The sequence below is a fragment of the Mustelus asterias genome, chromosome 15 (assembly GCF_964213995.1).
Source record: "Mustelus asterias chromosome 15, sMusAst1.hap1.1, whole genome shotgun sequence".
Taxonomy (NCBI): Eukaryota; Metazoa; Chordata; class Chondrichthyes; order Carcharhiniformes; family Triakidae; genus Mustelus; species Mustelus asterias.
In genome coordinates, this window is record NC_135815.1 from 102,496,138 (window position 1) to 102,515,669 (window position 19,532).

General features: G+C 42.6%; 1 protein-coding gene across 5 annotated transcripts in view; it reads right to left on the reverse strand.

Annotated features, from left to right (window-relative positions):
* Positions 1-19,532, reverse strand: part of ehbp1 (EH domain binding protein 1) — a 340,872-nt gene that overhangs the window by 192,994 nt on the left and 128,346 nt on the right. For 3 of the 5 annotated variants that reach the window (XM_078230454.1, XM_078230451.1, XM_078230452.1), the window contains 3 exons: positions 19,276-19,380; positions 13,764-13,898; positions 2,434-2,695 (listed from right to left, as the gene is read on the reverse strand). In XM_078230454.1, coding sequence (XP_078086580.1) covers positions 2,434-2,695; positions 13,764-13,898; positions 19,276-19,380 — 502 coding nt within the window. The remainder of the gene's footprint in view (positions 1-2,433; positions 2,696-13,763; positions 13,899-19,275; positions 19,381-19,532) is intronic. The other 2 variants (XM_078230456.1, XM_078230455.1) reach the window with 1 other exon arrangement.

A 19,532-nucleotide genomic window follows, 5' to 3' on the forward strand; every position in this document is an offset into this window, starting at 1 on the left:
CACTGATTTTTTTAAAATCCCTTGATAACCTTGACAGTTCCAATGAGCTAAGAGTCATAAAGTCATAGAAGTTTACAGCATGAAAACAGGCCCTTCGGACCAACTTGTCCATGCCGCCCAGTTTTTAACCACTAAGCTAGTCCCAGTTGTCTGCATTTAGTTCATATCCCTCTGTACCCATCTTACCCATTTAACTGTCTAAATGCTTTTTAAAACACAAAACTGTACCTGCCTCTACTACTACCTCTGGCAGCTCGTTCCAGACACTCACCACCCTCTGATTGAAACAATTGGGCCTCTGGACCCTTTGGTCTCTAGTCCCTCTCACATTAAACCTATGCCCTCTAGTTTTAGACTCTTCTGCCTTTAGAAAAAGATGTTGACTATCGACCTGATCTATGCCCCTCATTATTTTACAGATCTCTATAAGATCATCCCTAAGCCTCCTACGGTCCAGGGAAAAAAGTCCCAGTCTATCCAGCCTCTCCTTATAACTCAAACCATCAAGTCCTGGTAGCATCCTAGTACATATTTTCTGCACTCTTTCTAGTTTAATAATATCATTTCTATAATAGGGTGATCAGAACTGTACACAGTATTCCAAGTGTAGCCTTACTAATGTCTTGTACAACTTCAACAAGACGCCCCAACTCCTGTATTCAATGTTCCGACCAATGAAACCAAGTATGCCGAATGCCTTCTTCACCACTCTGTCCACCTGTGACTCCACTTTCAAGGAGCTATGAACATGTACCCCCAGATCTCTTTGTTCTGCAACTCTCCCAAATGCCCTACCATGGCTTATGGTAAGTCCTGCCACAATTCGATCAACCAAAATGCATTACCTCTCATTTATTTAAATTAAACTCCATCTGCCATTCATTGGCCCACTGGCCCAATTGGTCAAGATCCCGTTGCAATCCTAGATAACCTTCTTCACTGATAACTATGCCACCAATCTTGGTGTCATCTGCAAACATGCCCCATAAATTCTCATTCAAATCATTCATATAAATGACAAATAACAGTGGACCCCAGCACCGATCAGAGGCTCATCACTAGTCACAGACTTCCAGTTTGAAAAACAACCCTCTATAACGACCCTCTGTCTTCTGTCATCAAGTCAATTTTGTATCCAACTGGCTACCTCACCCTGGATCCCGTGAGATTTAACCTTATACAACAACCTACATGGTACCTTGTCAATGGTCTTCTAAAGTCCATGTAGACAACATCGACTGCATTGCCCTCATCTACCTCAGAAAACTCAATCAAATTCGTGAGACATGGTTTTCCACTCACAAAGCCATGCTGACTATCCATAATCTGTCCTTGTGTCTCTAAATGCCAGTAGACCCTGTCTCTCAGAATACCTTCTAACAACTTATCCACTACAGACGTTAGGCTCACCAGTCTGTAGTTCCCAGGCTTTTCCCTGCAGCCCTTCTTGAACAAAGACACAACATTTGCTACTCTCCAATCTTCAGGCACCTCACCTGTGGCTGTCGATGATTCAAATATCTCTGCTAGTGACCTGCAATTTCCTCCCTAGCCTCCCACAAAATCGTGGGATACATTTAATCACGTCCTGGGTATTTATCTACCTTGATGTGCTTTAAGACTTCCAGCACCTCCTTCTCTGTAAAACGTACACTCCTCAAGACATCATTATTTATTTCCCCAAGTTCCCTAACATCCATGCCTTTCTCAACAATAAATACTGATGACAAATACTCATTTAGGATCTCACCCATTTCTTGTGGATCCGCACATAGATGACCTTGTTGATCCTTAAGAGGCCCTACTCTATCCCTAGTTACTCTTTTGCCCTTTATGTATTTGTAGAAGCTCTTTGGATTCTCCTTTGCCTTATCTGCCAAAGCAATCTCATGTGCACTTTTTGCCCTCCTGAGATTTCTCTCTTAACTCTATTCTTGACTCTACTTTGTACTAAATGCAATGCCTCAATATAGAAATATCATTTGGAAAAAGAGTTTCCAAGGACTGTGCCGAACTAGCACCGAGGCGAGTGAAATCTGCTGCTTGCCTTTTCTCAACTTAGCTGAAGAAAACTATGAAGAGTCCAAACATGGGGTAAAATGGAAATAAATAAATGGATATCTTTTATGGTCTAAACTGCAGTATTTATTCATGCAACCGTCTCCTTTGATGCATTTTATAGAAGAAACGTACTGGAAACTTAATTGACTAAACTAAGGTGCATGAAATTGGATGCTCTGACTATATGATTTTTAATACCTATTAAACTCAGCTTACATAGGCGAACAAACAGGTAATGATCTCTTTCAGCATCATTGAATGTTTAAGTGTATCCATAAGATGTCACCCGTAAGTTTTTAAGATGTGATCCAGTGTGCTATTAGGTATACAAAAATGATTCAAATCTGATGTTGGAGTGTTTTAATGACATACTCATCTAATTCCTCCTCTTCTGTTTTGGTTGCTTCAGCGTAGAGGTACTTGCTCATGTCCACTGGTTTGACATTCTGTCTCTTTGTTGGTTTTGGTGCTTCTGTCTCTTCTGTTCTATGTTGGAGAATCTTGTCAGCGTGAGGGTCACTTACATCAAATGGATTGAGAGAATTCTCATACTGTTCATTAAAAGGATTGTTAGGGTCATTATCATAGAAAGACTCTTCTGGTCTTGGGGCTGATGTTGTTCCAATGTTTCTGTCTGAGGGTACAGAAGATTTAAATTTGAAGCAAAACAGTTAAATTAAAAAATATGACAGCACAACAATTTCCCACAACACATGAAATGGTCACAAAATTTAAACAAAAATTCAAGTCCTACTTCCAAACAATTTTTTACAATATCAACGATACAGGAGGAAAAAATTCTTTACACAGCAAGTAGCTAGGATCTGGAGTGAGCTGCCGGAGAGTGTGGTGGAGTTAGGTTCAATCCTGGCTTTCAAAAGGGAATTGGACCATTAAAATTACAGTGCTGTGCGGTAAACATGGGTAGTGGGAGTAGCTGAGATGTTCTTGCATAAAGGCTCACAAACCTGACGGGCCAAATGGCCTTCTTGTGTCTGTAACAATTCGATGATATTAAAATGATAGCCCTTTCAGGATTAACTATGGCATTGTTGATTGGGTGGAGGCTACATTGGTTCCAAGAGGGGAGAGAATCTGAGGTGGTTTTGACAGCGAGATGCACACGCCCAACTTAAAAATCTGTGATTTGATTTGATTTATTATTGTCACATGTATTAACATACAGTGAAAAGTATTGTTTACTGCGTGCATATGTGCAAAGCATACCATTCATAGAGAACTAGGGGAGAAAGGAAGGAGAGGGTGCAGAATATAGTGTCACAGTCATAGCTAGGGTGTAGAGAAAAATCAACTTAAAGCAAGGTAGGTCCATTCAAAAGTCTAATGGCAGCAGGGAAGAAGCTGCTCTTGAGTCGGTTGGTACGTGACCTCAGACTAACAATATTCTCATAGGAAATACATTTATTGATTGACTCAATTTTTCTATGACCCAGTTGGAACTTTCTGCATGACGGGCACTTTAGATAGAAGTGGCTCTCTCACAGCACTAGAGTCAGAGAGGTTTACAGCACGGAAACAGGCCCTTTGGCCCAACTTGTCCACGCCACCCTTTTTTTTTAAACCCCTAAGCTAATCCCAATTGCCCGCATTTGGCCCATATCCCTCTATACCCATCATACCCATGTAACTGTCTAAATGCTTTTTAAAAGATAAAATTGTACCCGCCCCTACTACTACCTCTGGCAGCTTGTTCCAGACACTCACCACCCTCTGTGTGAAACAATTGCCCCTCTGGACAGTTTTGTATCTCTCCCCTCTCACCTTAAACCTATGCCCTCTAGTTTTAGACTCCCCTACCTTTGGGAAAAGATATTGACTATCTACCTTGTCTATGCCCCTTATTATTTTATAGACTTCTATAAGATCACCCCTCAGCCTCCTGCGCTCCAGAGAAAAAAGTCCCAGTCTATTCAGCCTCTCCTTATAACTCAATCCATCAAGTCCCGGTAGCATCCTAGTAAATCTTTTCTGCACTCTTTCTAGTTTAATAATATCCTTTCCATAATAGGGAGACCAGAATTGCACACAGTATTCCAAGTGTGGCCTTACCAATGGCTTGTACAACTTCAACAACTCCTGTGTTCAATGTTCTGCACTGCTTACAAACAAAAATACATGTGCTTAAAATGAACACTAAAAGAAGCAGGGTTTTCTCTACTGCAGCAAATAAAACACAGGTATAGTCGCAGGAAGAGGGGCGGATCATTTAGGGTTCACAATTTAGGGTCTAAATGGGGCAGGGCCCCACTGCCACTCTGCATAGAGATTGTGAGCAGAGGGAGGGAGGCCGGCGATTGGGGTTGGGGGGGGGGGGAGAGATTGAGGCGTGTGGGGGCCAGTGATTGGGCCAATGGGGGGGGGGGGGGGGGGTGTCGGAGGGGCAGCAATGCGGGGGTCACAGGGCTGGCCAGCAATCGAGCTAGCCAGCGATCGGGAGGCTGGCAGCGCTACAGTGTGATACATGCTAGTGAGCAGTGCCCAGAGTGTGGGAGATTCATTTTGAAATTCCCGCTGAAAAAACCAGCGGGATTTACTCAAGTTTTTACACAAATTCGGCATACAGAATTATTTTGAGCAATTCCCGCTCAAGATTTCCAATGTATTTCTCACAGATCTGTCATCGTGCGGCCCACGCAGGGTCCATGGTGCGGCCCACGCAGGGTCCATGGTGCGGCCCACGCAGGGTCCATGGTGCGGCCCACGCAGGGTCCATGGTGCGGCCCACGCAGGGTCCATGGTGCGGCCCACACAGGTTCATGGTGCGGCCCACGCAGGGTCCATGGTGCGGCCCACGCAGGGTCCATGGTGCGGCCCACGCAGGGTCTATGGTGCGGCCCACGCAGGGTCCATGGTGCGGCCCACGCAGGGTCCATGGTGCGGCCCACGCATGGTCCATGGTGCGGCCCACGCAGGGTCCATGGTGCGGCCCACGCAGGGTCCATGGTGCGGCCCACGCAGGGTCCATGGTGCGGCCCACGCAGGGTCCATGGTGTGGCTCACGCAGGGTCCATGGTGCGGCCCACGCAGGGTCCATGGTGCGGCCCACGCAGGGTCCATGGTGCGGCCCACGCAGGTTCGTGGTGCGGCCCACACAGGTTCATGGTGCGGCCCACACAGGGTCAATGGTACGACCCACACAGGTTCATGGTGCGGCCCACACAGGGTCAATGGTACGGCCCACGCAGGGTCCATGGTGCGGCCCACACAGGGTCAATGGTACGACCCACACAGGTTCATGGTGCGGCCCACACAGGGTCAATGGTACGGCCCACACAGGGTCCATGGTGCGGCCCACACAGGGCCAATGGTACGATCCACATAGGGTCAATGGTGTGATTTTATTGGCTACAAGGTAGAATAATGATCCAATTGCAGCAGACTAGGTTCACATTTTACTTCTCATGGTGATGTAAATAGAAAAACTGCCCGTTTACAATCGAGATGAAACCAAAGCTCTTAGAGTCTGTAACTTCAGAGTTGAAACCACATATTTGTATAACATATGATTTGTGTCCTACAATATACTGTAATTACTTTCGGTGCTTATAAAAGATTTGAGTTTATATATATTCGTTCATGGGATGTGAGTGTTGCTGACCAGGTCAGAACTTATCGCCCATTCCTCAATGCCCTTGAGATGTTGGTGGTGAGCTGCCTTCCTGATCCGCTGCAGTCCCTGTGATGTAGGTACACCCACAGTGCTGTTAGGAGGGGAGATCCAGCATTCTAACTCAGCGACAGTGGAGGAATGGTGGTATAGTTCCAGTGTGCAGCTTTAGAGGTGGTGGGGTTCCCATGCAGTAGCTGCCCTTGTTCTTTCAGGTAGAAGTTATGGGTTTGAAATTTAAAACACTGGTGCAGCCTCAACTGGAGTATTGCACCGGGTTCTGGGGACACACCTTTGGAAGGACAAGAAGGCATTAGAGGGTGCACAAAAGATGGAGAAGAGAATTGCGAGGAAACCTGATTCTCGTATTCAAAAACATTAGCGGTTTGTAAAGATTAAACAGGGAGGAACTGTCGCAATCGGTGGGAAGAGGATCAAGAATCAGAGGGCACAGATTCAGAGTAAGTGGTAAATGAAGCAATGGGGACACGAGGAAAACTTTCTCATGAAGCGAGCGGATGGGTTCTGGAATGTACTGCCTCAGAGTGTGGTGGGGGCAGGAAGGTTCTGGAATGTGCTGCCTCAGTGTGGTGGGGGCAGGATCAACTGAGGCTTTCAAAAGGGAATTGGATCATTACCTGACAAAGAGAAAATTGCAGGGCTCTGGAAAACAGGCAATGGAGTGGCATTAAGTAAACTGTTCCTTCAGAGGGCCAGCATAGACTCAATAGGCTGAATGGCCTCCATTTGCTTTAATCATTCTATGATCCAGAATGTAGTTGAGGCCAAAGTGTTGTCTGATTTCAAGAAGAAATTAGATATAGCTCTTGGGGTTAAATGGATCAAGGGATATGGGAGGAAGGGGGGGATCAGGATATTGAATTGGATGATCAGCCATGATCAGAATGAATGGTGGAGCAGGATGGAAGGGTCGAATGGCCTCCTCCTGCCTCTAGTTTCTATGTTTCGGATGATTCAGAGTGCAGTAATGAGTATCCAGCAGCAAGAGAGTTGAAGTGTGTATGGGTTGCAGTTTGTATTTGGAAAATGATCAGGATGTTGATTGGATGAGATGGCAAGGGGCTGGTGACTGACAGGAAACAGGGATGTGATTCCCAAAATCTGACCCCAACGAACGACAATGTGAATCTGGAGGGTGAGAAATGAGAGGGGCAGGAAATGACAATTATTCATGGCATTGGACAGATAAAACCAAGCACTAGGTTCAATGGCCCATTGATAAACGGAGAGAGAGGCAGGGCAGGTGAATGTAGGTAAGCTGTGACCAGAGTGGAGTTGGACATCAGCCACACAGAGTACCTGGCTTTCCCAAAAATAGAGTTAAAGACAATTGGCTAAAATAAAGATGGTTAAAAGCCAGAATAATGAACTTTGATGAAATATCCATGAATGAGGAAATGCTTACCAGAGCTCCACCTGGTGGCACAATGCCTGAAATTGCACCATATACACAACACCATATAAATTAGGAGTAGGCCACTTGGCCCCTCGAGCTTGCTCCGCCATTAAACCAGATCACGGGTGATCTGATTGTCACTTCAACCCCACATTCCCACCTATCCCCAATAACCTTTTAGCCCCTTGCTCATCAAAGATCTATCTGGCTCTGTTTTAAAATGATTCAAAGACTCTGCTTCCACTGCCTTTTGAGGGAGTTTCAAAGACTCTCAACCCTCAGAGAAAAACTCTCCTAATCCCTGTCTGAAATGAGCGACTCCTGATTTTTAAACACTGACCCCTAGCTCTAGATTCTCCCACAAGAGGAAACATCCTCTCTGCATCAATTCTGTCAAGACCCCTCAGGATCTTACATGTTTCAACTAGGTCACCTCTTACTCTTCTAAACTCCAGCGGATACAAGCCCAGCCTGTCCAACCTGCCCCCATAAGAAAACCCATCCATTCCAGGTATTAATCTAGTGAACATAACCTGAACCGCTTCCAATGCATTTACATTTTCCTTAAATAAGGAGATGGACCATACAAATATTGGCATATATATAGCACCTTTGATGTACAAAAACATTGCAAGATGCTTCACAAGAGAGTAAATCAAGCCAAAAGAAGATATATTAGGGCAGTGAAGAAAAGATGGGTCAAAGAAGAGAGTCTTTAGAAACAGAGAGGGTGGGAGGTTTTAGGAGAGAATTCCAGAACTTAGGGAACAGGCAGGTGAAGGTGGGGTTCCAAGGGAGAGGAGAAAACCTGAAGCGAGAGTTGGAGGACACACAGTACTGAGAGGGTTGTAGATAAGAGATGGGAAGAATGAGGCCATGGAGAGTTTTAAGGTGAGTAAAATTGAAGGTGCAGCAGATCTGGTAGCCAGTGTCAAGCAGCTAGTGCAGGGATGATTGGTGAATTGGTCCTGGTGTGAATTAGGAAATGGGCAGCAAAAGTTTGAGATGAGATCAAAAGCATGGAGCCAGAAGGTGGGAGTTTCATCAGGACAGTATTGGAATATTCAATTCAACAAAGATATAGATGAGGGGTTCAGCAGCAGCTGAGCTCAGGTGAGTAATGTTACACAGGTATGGATGTGCAGTTCCTGGTCTATTGCAAGCAGAAAGGTAAAGAAAGATGAAGAGGGAACATAAACCATAGGAATATAGAGGAAGATAGGAACAAAGCTGGTAGGAAGTCACCTGGAATAACTGTATTCAACAGCCTTGAGGAAGTAAAGTTTATTTATTAGTCACAAGTAAGACTTACATTAACACTGCAATGAAGTTACTGTGAATTTCCCTAATGGCCAAGCTCTGGCGCCTGTTCGGGTCAATGCACCTAATCAACACGTCTTTCAGACTGTGGGAGGAAACCAGAGCACCCGGAGGAAACCACATGACACGGGGAGAATGTGCAAACTCCATACAGACAGTGACCCAAGCCGGGAATCGAACCCGGGTCCCTGGCACTGTGAGGCAGCAGTGCCACCACTGTGCTGCCCACGGGGTTGTGGGTGTTCATTGCTGAGATGTTGCACCTTCTGTTTGTGAGAGAAGCTGTTATTGGATACGGGGGGAGGGATGAATCAACAGGGCATGGGGGGGGGGGGGGGGACGTCAGGGTGAGGGAATGTTGCTGGGGTGCGAGAGGGCTGTCGGGGTGCGGGCGGGTTGCAGGATGTGGAAGCACTGAGCAGTTATGATTCGAGGTCTTACAAAATGCCCTTTTGTGCACCTAACAAAAGTCAGCAGTTGCCAACAAGCAATGGGACTCCCTCTGAGTGGAAGCATGACACTGTGTGCAAAGTAATCTTTGGGAGTATGTCCTGTATGAACAATAGACCCATTTATTGGTTTTGGATTCCCACCAAATACTCCAAATCAATTCAGAGCATAACTTAAACTTGCGCCACTTTTGCACCCGAGCAAATTACCAAGCAGGTTTCTTTATGGAGAGAGGTTTTACAGTAGCAGTAAATAAAGTAGATTATAGTAGTCAGCTTAGTAACAGAGTGACATTAAACAGAGTGACTAGTGGCAGAGTCCTTTTGAATGGCTTTCTTCACAGACTTTTCAATAGAGACCTTCAATTGAGACTTTTAAAGCAAGAGATGGCAGATTCTTCCTGAAAGCAGAGTTAAAAGGACCTGCCTTAATGTAGCGCCTTTCACAGGCTCTTTCAAAGTGCTTTATCAGATGAATTGCAACTTGGGGAATGCACAGTGAGATCCCACAGTCATGTGATAGATAATGGCCAACTAATCTGATTTTGTGATGCTCATCAAGGGATAAATTTTGGCCAGGAAACCCCTGCTCTTCTTTGGAATAGTGTCCTGGCATCTTTTACATTCACCTAAGGGAGTGCTCATGATCCGAGTGGGACTTGAACCCATAACCTTCTGATTCAAAGGTTACCAGCTGAGCTATAGTCACACTCTAAGCCCTATCAGTTGTAGGAATGTTTGAAGTTATGCAGTGCTTGTACCTTTGGTCTCCTCCTAATACACCCTCCTTTGGCTTGGTGTCTAGCTTTATCTGGTTACACTTCTGCATATTGCCTTGAGATGCATTTTTCTACATTAAAGACACTAGATAAATGCTTGAACTTGCATTTCACCTCAGCATCTGTTGTTCTGGTCAAAATATCATCAATATTCAGCCTTACGCTTCTCACACTGATCAATATAAAGCTTCATCAATTAGAAGCAACTTGCAAGTCCGAGGCAATTATTTGCAGAATGGAAGGCTATCTACACATACAAATGTTTGAAAATGCTGGTGGGAAAGGTTGCGAGGACTGTTTAAGCTAATGTTGCCCTGAATAGACTGTGATACTCATTAATTGCCTGGCCAATAAATGTTCAACACTTTTGAATGCTAGATCACTGTAGGTCAGTAATCAACAGTTTGTCTGCTTTTTTATTACGTGTTTTTGCCAGGGACACAAGACCATTTCTAAGTATGCTATTGTGAGGGTGGTATAAAGAACCTTTTTTTAAAGCTATGTAACGCAGTTAGGGTTGCCAATTCTGGTTGGACCCATTCCTGAAGGCTTGATCATGTGACACTCAATCACATGACACTTAAACCTGTGACACTTCCCTATGCATCATGTGAAAAAAACCACAAACAGCACAGGAATTTTCAAAAACTTTGTTCACTTTAGCTGACAGAGCACATGTATGGGAAAATATGGAACTGGAATACAGCTTACACCGTGCTTTAGTGGTTAGGCAGAGGATGAAAAGAATTTCATCAGTGGAATTTGCAGAAAGCAATGGTTGCTGCAGGTATAGGAAATTTCTTTGTGGTTGGAAATACAGGATGCCTTTTCCATTCAATCATTCTGTGTATTGTCGAGGCTGAAATTAGGTGATTGCTTTCAGTAAGCATTTTATATCCCTTGCTTTCTTTTAAGACAAGTATGCAACGGGCAACATTTGATGAGCCAATTTTGTATCCATTAATTCTTTTAACAATAAACACATGATATTCAATGTTTAAAGAAACACTTGACATTCCCAATGAAAGATACTAGGACTTGCAATTGCAAATGATAGAAGACAGCAGGTTTTTACCCTCCGGTACTGAGCATACATGGCAAAATATTCCATCTCAATTCCAGGTTCTCCTCCGGGTATGAGTCAACAGCTACTATTTATTCCGAGGACTACATCGAATTCACAGGCTATTCTGCCCAACTGGCCCGTGCCAATGTTTATGCTCCATATGAGTTTCCTCTCACTCATCTTCAGCCCTCCCCATCAGCATATTTTTCTATTCCGTTCTCCCTATGCTTATCTGGCTTTCCCTTAAATCTCTGGAATTCTCTAACCGCAGTAAGAAGTCTCACACCAGGTTAAAGTCCAACAGGTTTATTTGGTAGCAAAAGCCACTAGCTTTCGGAGCACTGCCCCTTCGTCAGGTGAGTGGGAGTTCTGTTCACAAACAGGGCAGATAAAGACACAAACTCAATTTACAAAATAATGGTTGGAATGCGAGTCTTTACAGGTAATCAAGTCTTAAAGTTACAGACAATGTGAGTGGAGAGAGTGTTAAGCACAGGTTAAAGAGATGTGTATTGTCTCCAGACAGGACAGTTAGAGAGATTTTGCAAGCCCAGGCAAGATGTGGGGGGTTACAGATAGTGTGACATGAACCCAAGATCCTGGTTGAGGCCGTCCTCATGTGTGCGGAACTTGGCTATCAGTCTCTGCTCAGCGACTCTGCGCTGTCGTGTGTCGTGAAGGCCGCCTTGGAAAACGCTTACCCGAAGATCAAAGGACAAATGCCCGTGACCGCTGAAGTGTTCCCCAACAGGAAGAGAACACTTCTTCCTGTTGGGGAACACTTCAGCGGTCACGGGAATTTGGCCTCTGATCTTCGGGTAAGCGTTCTCCAAGGCGGCCTTCACGACACACGACAGCGCAGAGTAGAGACTGATAGCCAAGTTCCGCACACATGAGGATGGCCTCAACCGGGATCTTGGGTTCATGTCACACTATCTGTAACCCCTACGACTTGTCTGGGCTTGCAAAATCTCACTAACTGTCCTGTGTGGAGACAATACACATCTCTTTAACCTGTGCTTAACGCTCTCTCCACTCACAGTGTCTGTACCTTTAAGACTTGATTACCTGTAAAGACTCGCATTCCAACCATTATTTTGTAAATTGAGTTTGTGTCTTTATATGCCCTGTTTGTGAACAGAACTCCCACTCACCTGATGAAGGGGCAGCGCTCCGAAAGCTAGTGGCTTTTGCTACCAAATAAACCTGTTGGACTTTAACCTGGTGTTGAGAGACTTCTTACTGTGTTTACCCCAGTCCAACGCCGGCATCTCCACATCATTCTCTATCCGCACAGGGCTGTAGAAGCTGGGTCGTTAAGTATGTTCAGGCTGTAATAGACAGATTTTTAATCAGTAAGGAAATCGAGGGTTATGAGGATAAGGCAGGAAAATGGAGTTAAGGATTATCATTTCAGATCAGTCTTGATCTCATTAAATGGCGGAGCAGATTTGAATGGCTGAATGGCCTACCTCTGCTCCTACGTCTTATGGTCTTATCTCTAAATGCATCTATGTTATTTGTCTCAACCACACAGTACAGACTTCATGTACTCACCACTCTCTGGGTAATGATGTTTCTCCCTAATTCCCTGTTGGATTTATTAATAACTACCATATTTATGACCCATAATTTTGGACTCTGCTACATCTTCTCCATGCCTACCCTTGCAGTCCCTTTCAGAATTTTAAAATCCACTATCAGGTCACTCCACAATCTTCTCTTTTCTAGAAGAAAGGGCGCCAGCCTGCTTGGTCTTTCCTTCTGCAGCATCCCACAGCCACAGTTACTCCACAACTGTCTGTGGGATCGACTCGGATGTTATTCCAGCAAGGAATGGCTGAAAATATGTGAGGATAGTGGCATTGAGGTAATGCCACTGGATAGTAATCCAAAAGCCTGGGCTAATGCTCTTGAGACATGCATTCCTGGTGGAATTTACAATCAATTAATAAATCTCAGTCTCAGTAATGGTGACCATTACAGCAATGTTATAAAAACCCATCTGGTTCACTAATGATCTTCAGAAAAGGAAATCTACTATCCTCACCTGGTCTGGTCTACACGTGATTCAAGACCTACAGCAATGGGGTTGACTCTTAACTGTCTCTGAGATGACTGAGCAAGCCACTCAGTTTAAGGGCAATTTGAGATGGGCAACAAGCAGCAACACCTACATCCCATGAAAGAGTCAAGTTTTAAAAAAACTGAAGTTGGTACAGGATAGAATTGAAAACTTTGGTAAAAGTTGTGTCTACAAAACTGCCTTGTGAGTCAACAGGGAGGTCACCAGTGACAGGAAATTAATAGTCCATTTTTGGACTTCCTGTAAATTTGGAGGTAATCCTCAAGTTAGAGTACAGAGGAGATAAGCAAAAATATTCTACTTTATCACAGTAGTGTTTGAGAGAACGAGGAATGTCATGCCAGTGACCAATAGAATTGGGAGAAGGTATGAGGGATGGTGGGAGAGAAAGCTGGTTTGATAACTGCTGATTTAGTTTAATTACTAATTCAAATAGGAAGCAGTCACATCAATTTGCTACCGTGTCAAAGAGAGATGAGGATGATAGCATGGGTTCTAAATATTACTGAAACAGCAAATAGGGCTCAACAGCCAACATTACTACTTTCATGGCCTTATATCATATATAATTAAGAGAGAGATACCACAAAGCTTTGAAGTTAATTATATTACGGTCATGAACCAAAACAGTTTGAAGTAATCAGAAGAGATTTTTTAATAAGCTACTAAAAGCACAAAGTTTACGCTATTCATTCTTTGCTCTTGAGCAATGCTGTTCAACACTGGTCATATCATTGATTTTATCCACCACTGGAATTCATATCTTCTCTGTCCATCATTTAGTTTCAGCACACGTATTAAAGCTTTGATTGCCAAGTTTCATTGGGGCATCAAAGCAGAGTTTTACAATAAAAATATTCCAAGTGGCAGCAAGACACAGCCTCACTGAAAACTACATACTGTTTTATTCCAGTATTTGCTATCCTGGAGGTACTAGAGTGAAATAAAATCCTCTACCTTCTACATCACCATCATCATCCGGATCTCCAAATGGATTTGATCCGTGTGTATCCAGCTCTCTAAATGGGTCGAGTCTCGTGATAGGGGCATCCTCCTCTTCCTCTTCCAAAAAGTTGAGTTTATTTATAAGTTCTGCAAAAGATAATTGCGGCATTTCATTCTACCATTTTCACAAATGGTTTTCTATCTGCAAAAGGAAAAAACCTTATTCTTGTGGGTAAAACTCTGATAAGCAGAGGTCAAAGTTAAAGTATCAATTTTAAAAATATTGGCCTCACGCGAATTGGCTCAAAATAGAATCCGCCACACTCACATCAAATTTTAAAATTTAGCAAAGTGGGTGGGAACTGTGACATTAAGTTTTGGAACAGTGACACAACAGAAGAAAGAGTCTCCTTCTCTACACAGCAAAATGAATGATAGGGATAATTCTCCAGAAAATAAATTTAACACTACAATAAATAAACATTTCACTGTAAATACAGCACTAATCTTTTTATTCTCAATTACATTTTTATGTAATTCGTCCAATTAGGACTTTGTAGATACTAGGCCAATGTAACAAGGGATCCACTTGTACCTCTGGTAGAAATGATTAATACTCTGCATTTACCCTAAGATCACAATAACCACAAATAGAATATGAAAATTATCAGGCCAGTTTTTTTAATCGTTAAATTACTTACCCTTTAGACAAGATTTTTCAAATTAATAAAGCTATATTATAGTAGCGGGAAGGAGGGAATCAGGATATTGAATTTGATGATCAGCCATGATCAAAATGAATTGTGGAACAGGCTCAAAGGGCCGAATGGCCTCCTCCTGCTTCTAGTTTTTATGTGGCATCATTGAGCCAATCTATAATCAAAGACACCTTCCTCTTTAAGGCTTTTGAATCAGGGCCATGGGATCTTCTGCATCAAACTGAACCATCGCAAAGTGTCCATTCCAAAATGTCTCACCAGCAGACATGCCTGTTTACAGTGGCACAGTTTAGTTAATGACAGCTATTACAATCAGCAGCCTAACCAATAAGAGATTTCATAATCAGCAATACAAAGGAAAGAAAGCTGACATGTACAGTGGAGAATCTGCTCCATTGAAGAATAACTGCTATTGTTCTTCATTCATTATAATCCCCAAGACATGGTAATAACTCAAGGAGGCCTGTGGACACATTTGAGTTGCACTAAAGTCTCAAAAACAATTCTTAACAAATTTTTAGGTTGCATATATTAGCTACGCCAGTCAAACCCTAGTCAGATAATACAATGCAGTTATCCTGTAACTCTCTCTTGTGCAGAAAAATCTGTGTGACAAGTGTTGACTGAGAAATTGTGCCAAGCTAATACAGAAGCCGCAGCTTGGACACCAGTAAGTTTGACGACCCATTTCCACAAAGAAGAGCAAATTTATATCCACAAAGTCGCGGCCAACTATATTTTGACCATCACATCAACATACTAAAGAAATGCAATAACATCTTCAGCCATATGAAGCTCTGACACTATTCTGACTAATTTTGGGCAACAAACACTGGCCTTGCCAGTGATGTTCACATCGTGTAAAATGAATTTCACAGATGCACAAATTAAACAGTCGATCATTTTCAGAGGTGAGTGCCATATAGAGCAAGGGAACTCAATAATCAAAGCCAAGAATTCATAATCTTTCAGCAGAAATCAGTGCAGAGGATAGCTTTCTGTAACTCCCACCATGCTATGGAATCCACTGAATCCAACAGCTGCAGCAGGAAATTACCAGAAAAGATCAGCTTTTGAGGAATATTGTGCACTACACCACCTTTAATAAATAATAAATATAGAAACTAAGAATTGTAACATTCTAATGCTTTTCTTCGTGCTGGTGGAATAAATTAAACACAAATGGTTGTTTCTTAAAACCAGCTGATGCTTAAGAGCATTAAGAACGACTGCCACAAGTAAATGTTCGGTCCATCAAAGCTGCCTTCTCTACAAAGCATGCAAAACATTCTCTAGAATATTTAAAGAATCTATTCCACCTTCAGAGGTAAAGTTGTGCAAGTCTACTCCCTAATCCCCAGTCGTAATCAAGCAAAACTCCAGTCTATGTACATAATTCATTCAACCTCCAGCAGCTACTTCTCTTTGTCTGACACTCCTACTCTTGCCCCAAGAGCATCAGAAATGGGAAGGTTAGACCTTCACTTCTGCACACTCTCAAAACTTTGACAAAAACAAAATACCGTGGATATTCAAAATCTGCAACACTGTTCCAAATATTTATTCATAAATTGTGGAAAGTTAAACTGCTGGGGCTCAATTATTTATGAAAAATTCACATATCCACTGCTCCATCAGGAAAAGAAATCTCACAGAAGGCCCATTAATTTTGAATTTATTTCTATAGCTCTGAGCTCAAAGTCGATGTTGAAACACTTAATACAACATTGGCATGAATTTTTGTTTTTATATTTCTCAAGCCAGGAACTGCTACACCTGAGCATCAGCACATTATCATATTGTATTATAGACATGCACTGCGCAGCAGTGACATTCATGCTCAGTCAATGCAAGATCCTCAGGAACAGTATAGCAAGGAAACTTTTCTCCCATCAACTAGGTTGGAAACAATGCAAACTTGAGGTGAGCAAGGACAGTCTATGAACCAACTTTAGTTATCAAATCTGCAAAACTCCAAAGTACAGATTTTGAGGCTCTTGACTGGCCCAATCAACAGTCAATTATCTAATTCAATAAAAAATTATCAGAGCTTGCAAGGCTTCTGAAACAAGTTAACCTGAGACACCTGAAGTGCATCAGGATAATCTGATTCCTCAAAATCTCTAATTTGTCAGTTTTTTAAAAACTGAAAAGTAGACAGTGTAGGGGAATTACTGAGAGGGAGCGGGGAGTTGGAGGGAGCGGGGAGTTGGAGGGAGCGGGGAGTTAATGATTGGCCAATATAATTACTGACATACTTTTGTGAAGCTCTGGATCTTTTATTTATTGAGTTCTCTAACCGCACAAGTTGGGACATCTGGAGCAGGATTGGCTGGTTTATGTTGTTAATTTTGGCCTGTTGGTACGGCAACGGCATGGTAATTTTTTCAGAAGCTTTTTTTCAGAAACATGAATTCTAATACAAAAGGAGAAATAATAAGTTTCAAGTTTAAGTTTAAAGTTTATTTATTAGTGTCACAAGTAGGCTTACATTCACACTGCAACGAAGTTACTGTGAAAATCCCCTAGTCACCACACTCCAGTGCCTGTTCGGGTACATGAGGGAGATGCACCTAAGCAGCACGTCTTTCAGACTGTGGGAGGAAGCCAGAGAACCGGTGGAAATCCATGCAGATGCGGGGTGAACATGCAGACTCTGTACAGACAGTGACCCAAGCCGGAAATTGAACCCGGGTTCCGGGCACTGTGCTAACCACTGTGCCACCCACAATGCACGAGGCAGGTCAACCGCAATGTAACAGCCTCAACTGAACTTCAACCTGTGGATGTCCTGTTTCTCCAGGAAAATGTTTTGGATTTTATTCTGAAGGGAAAAACTGGAAAAATAGGGGAACAAGATAACTGTGAAAGTCTGTTATTGGCACTGATGGAAATGTTAGATAAATTAACATAGAACATGGCAGGCACTTCATAAAATCATGGAACTTTACAATACCAAATAAGGCCACTTGGCCCATAGCGTCTGTGCCAGATAGAATTAACCATTTAAGTCTCTTTGCTAATCCCTTACCCTTTATGCAAATATTTATTCACTTCCCTTTGAAAAAGTTTCAAGTCTTCTTGTCAGGGATTGCATGTTCCAATAACCCGATATAAAAAGAAACAAATCCCTTTGCCCCTTCTGTTTTGCAGCTGACGAGCTTCAAATTATACCCTTCTGATTAGCATCAATCTTGGGTAACTGTACCAAATATCCTCTTAATCATCCATTCCAATACTAAAGAGCCTGTTTCTTCTGGTAAGCCTCTCCTTAAAATGAAAACCTCCTTTTGTGGTTTAATCTTAATGAATCTCTTCACAAACATGACTTTGACATCTTTTTGAAAACAGATTCACAAATCTGGGCACAATATTTTAATTACTGCCTTATTGAGGCTCTGCATCATAATTTATTGGGTTTGCAGTATGAACTGATCCAGTGATGGAACAGAGACTCAAATACTATTGATGCTATTTCTGTATTCGGTTTTTCCAATGTTACCGAATATGGAACTGAATTATCAGTTAGTTGATGGCATGGTAGAGCGCATCTACATTGACTGCAGCTTACAGTAAGAACAAAAATGCTGGAAAAGCTCAAGCAGGTCAGGCAGCATGTGTGTGGATAGAAAGTGAGTTTACATTTCAGCTCACTGTCCTTTCAGTGCAGTCTATAGTCAGTAGCTGCAGCAATATGGGTGAAGCTGCTACTCAGCCCAATAATGGGTGTGGTAGTCCACATGTAATGCCTCAGATTCAGCAAATGATTGGGAGTAGGCTGAAAGGGGCAGGGGCAGGGTTTGGAAAGGGAAATACTGTACCTTAATGACTCCCTTTATTTAAACATGCCTAAACTCCTAGAGCTTGACTACACCTTATTTTCACTAAGAACCATCGATGTTTCAACCCTGAAGGTAGCAATGATTTCTTTACCTCAGTCTGGTTCAGTAGCATATGCACTAAGTGTCAATAAAACATGACACAGTGGGACATTGAATCATATTCATGATCATCTAGAATTCCCAATCACAGATGTTTTGTTATGCAAAGTGGCAAATCAGAGGTCGGATATTTTCCCGTCCCGCTAACTCACATACACTTTGTAGCAGTTCCGAGGTGAAGCGATGAATAAGGAAGAGGGGACAAAAAAAACAGACAACAATCTTATTCTCAGCAGCAGGAAAACGTGATATAAGGCAGCTTTAGAAATCTCCTTGTGTTTTAGTCTCTTGTAAATCAGGGCACACAACACACTCAGCGAAGTCGCACTCAAGCGCGAGGCACTAAAGGTAACGTGTGTGTTTTCCTGAAATGAAAAGGCAATTCAACACAAAACGTAAGAACCTGGCAGGCACACACACAAATATTTTCCAGCGCTGGTAGGGGAAGATCATGCTTCCACCTGAAAAGGTCAAGGTTTTCCAGTGGTCAATCCCAATTGCTAACCTACCCATGATATGTAGATTATAATAAGGAAAAACAGGTTATTCAATAAACTGTACTTTTTGACTATGACAATAGGATGTACTTCAAATCAAAGATATCAATGCAGAATAAAGTCCCACATGCAGCACTCTATCACAAGCAGGTACAGGAAAGAGTATTTTATACGGATACTGCTGCACACAGACAGCAAATAGAAAAGTACATCACATGCTATTGCTCAAAATTACAAAACAGCATATCAGCAGATGCAAGAAAATAATATAAGCAACATCAAGACGGATGAAGTGACAGAACATTACAGCTCACCAACTACAGCACAGAAGCAGAGCAAGAGAGAGAAAGGAAGAAAGCTTGTAGACCTTCAGAAGAACTGGTTGATTTAGCTGCAGGCTTATTTGCTTGTTTTAGGCAGTCATCTTGTTCTTCATCTAAGCTGCTCAGAGCATTCAACTGGTTTACTATCTCTGTAAACAGAAGCCAGTTGAAATAATAAGAAGGTCAGGAATTTCTGCAACAAGCAACAGAGGCAAAATCCCGAAAGACATTTCTTATCAGATTCAAGTTATTCCTCATTTGCAATTCTCATAGGAGTTTGATGTGCAGTTGGTGAGTTTTT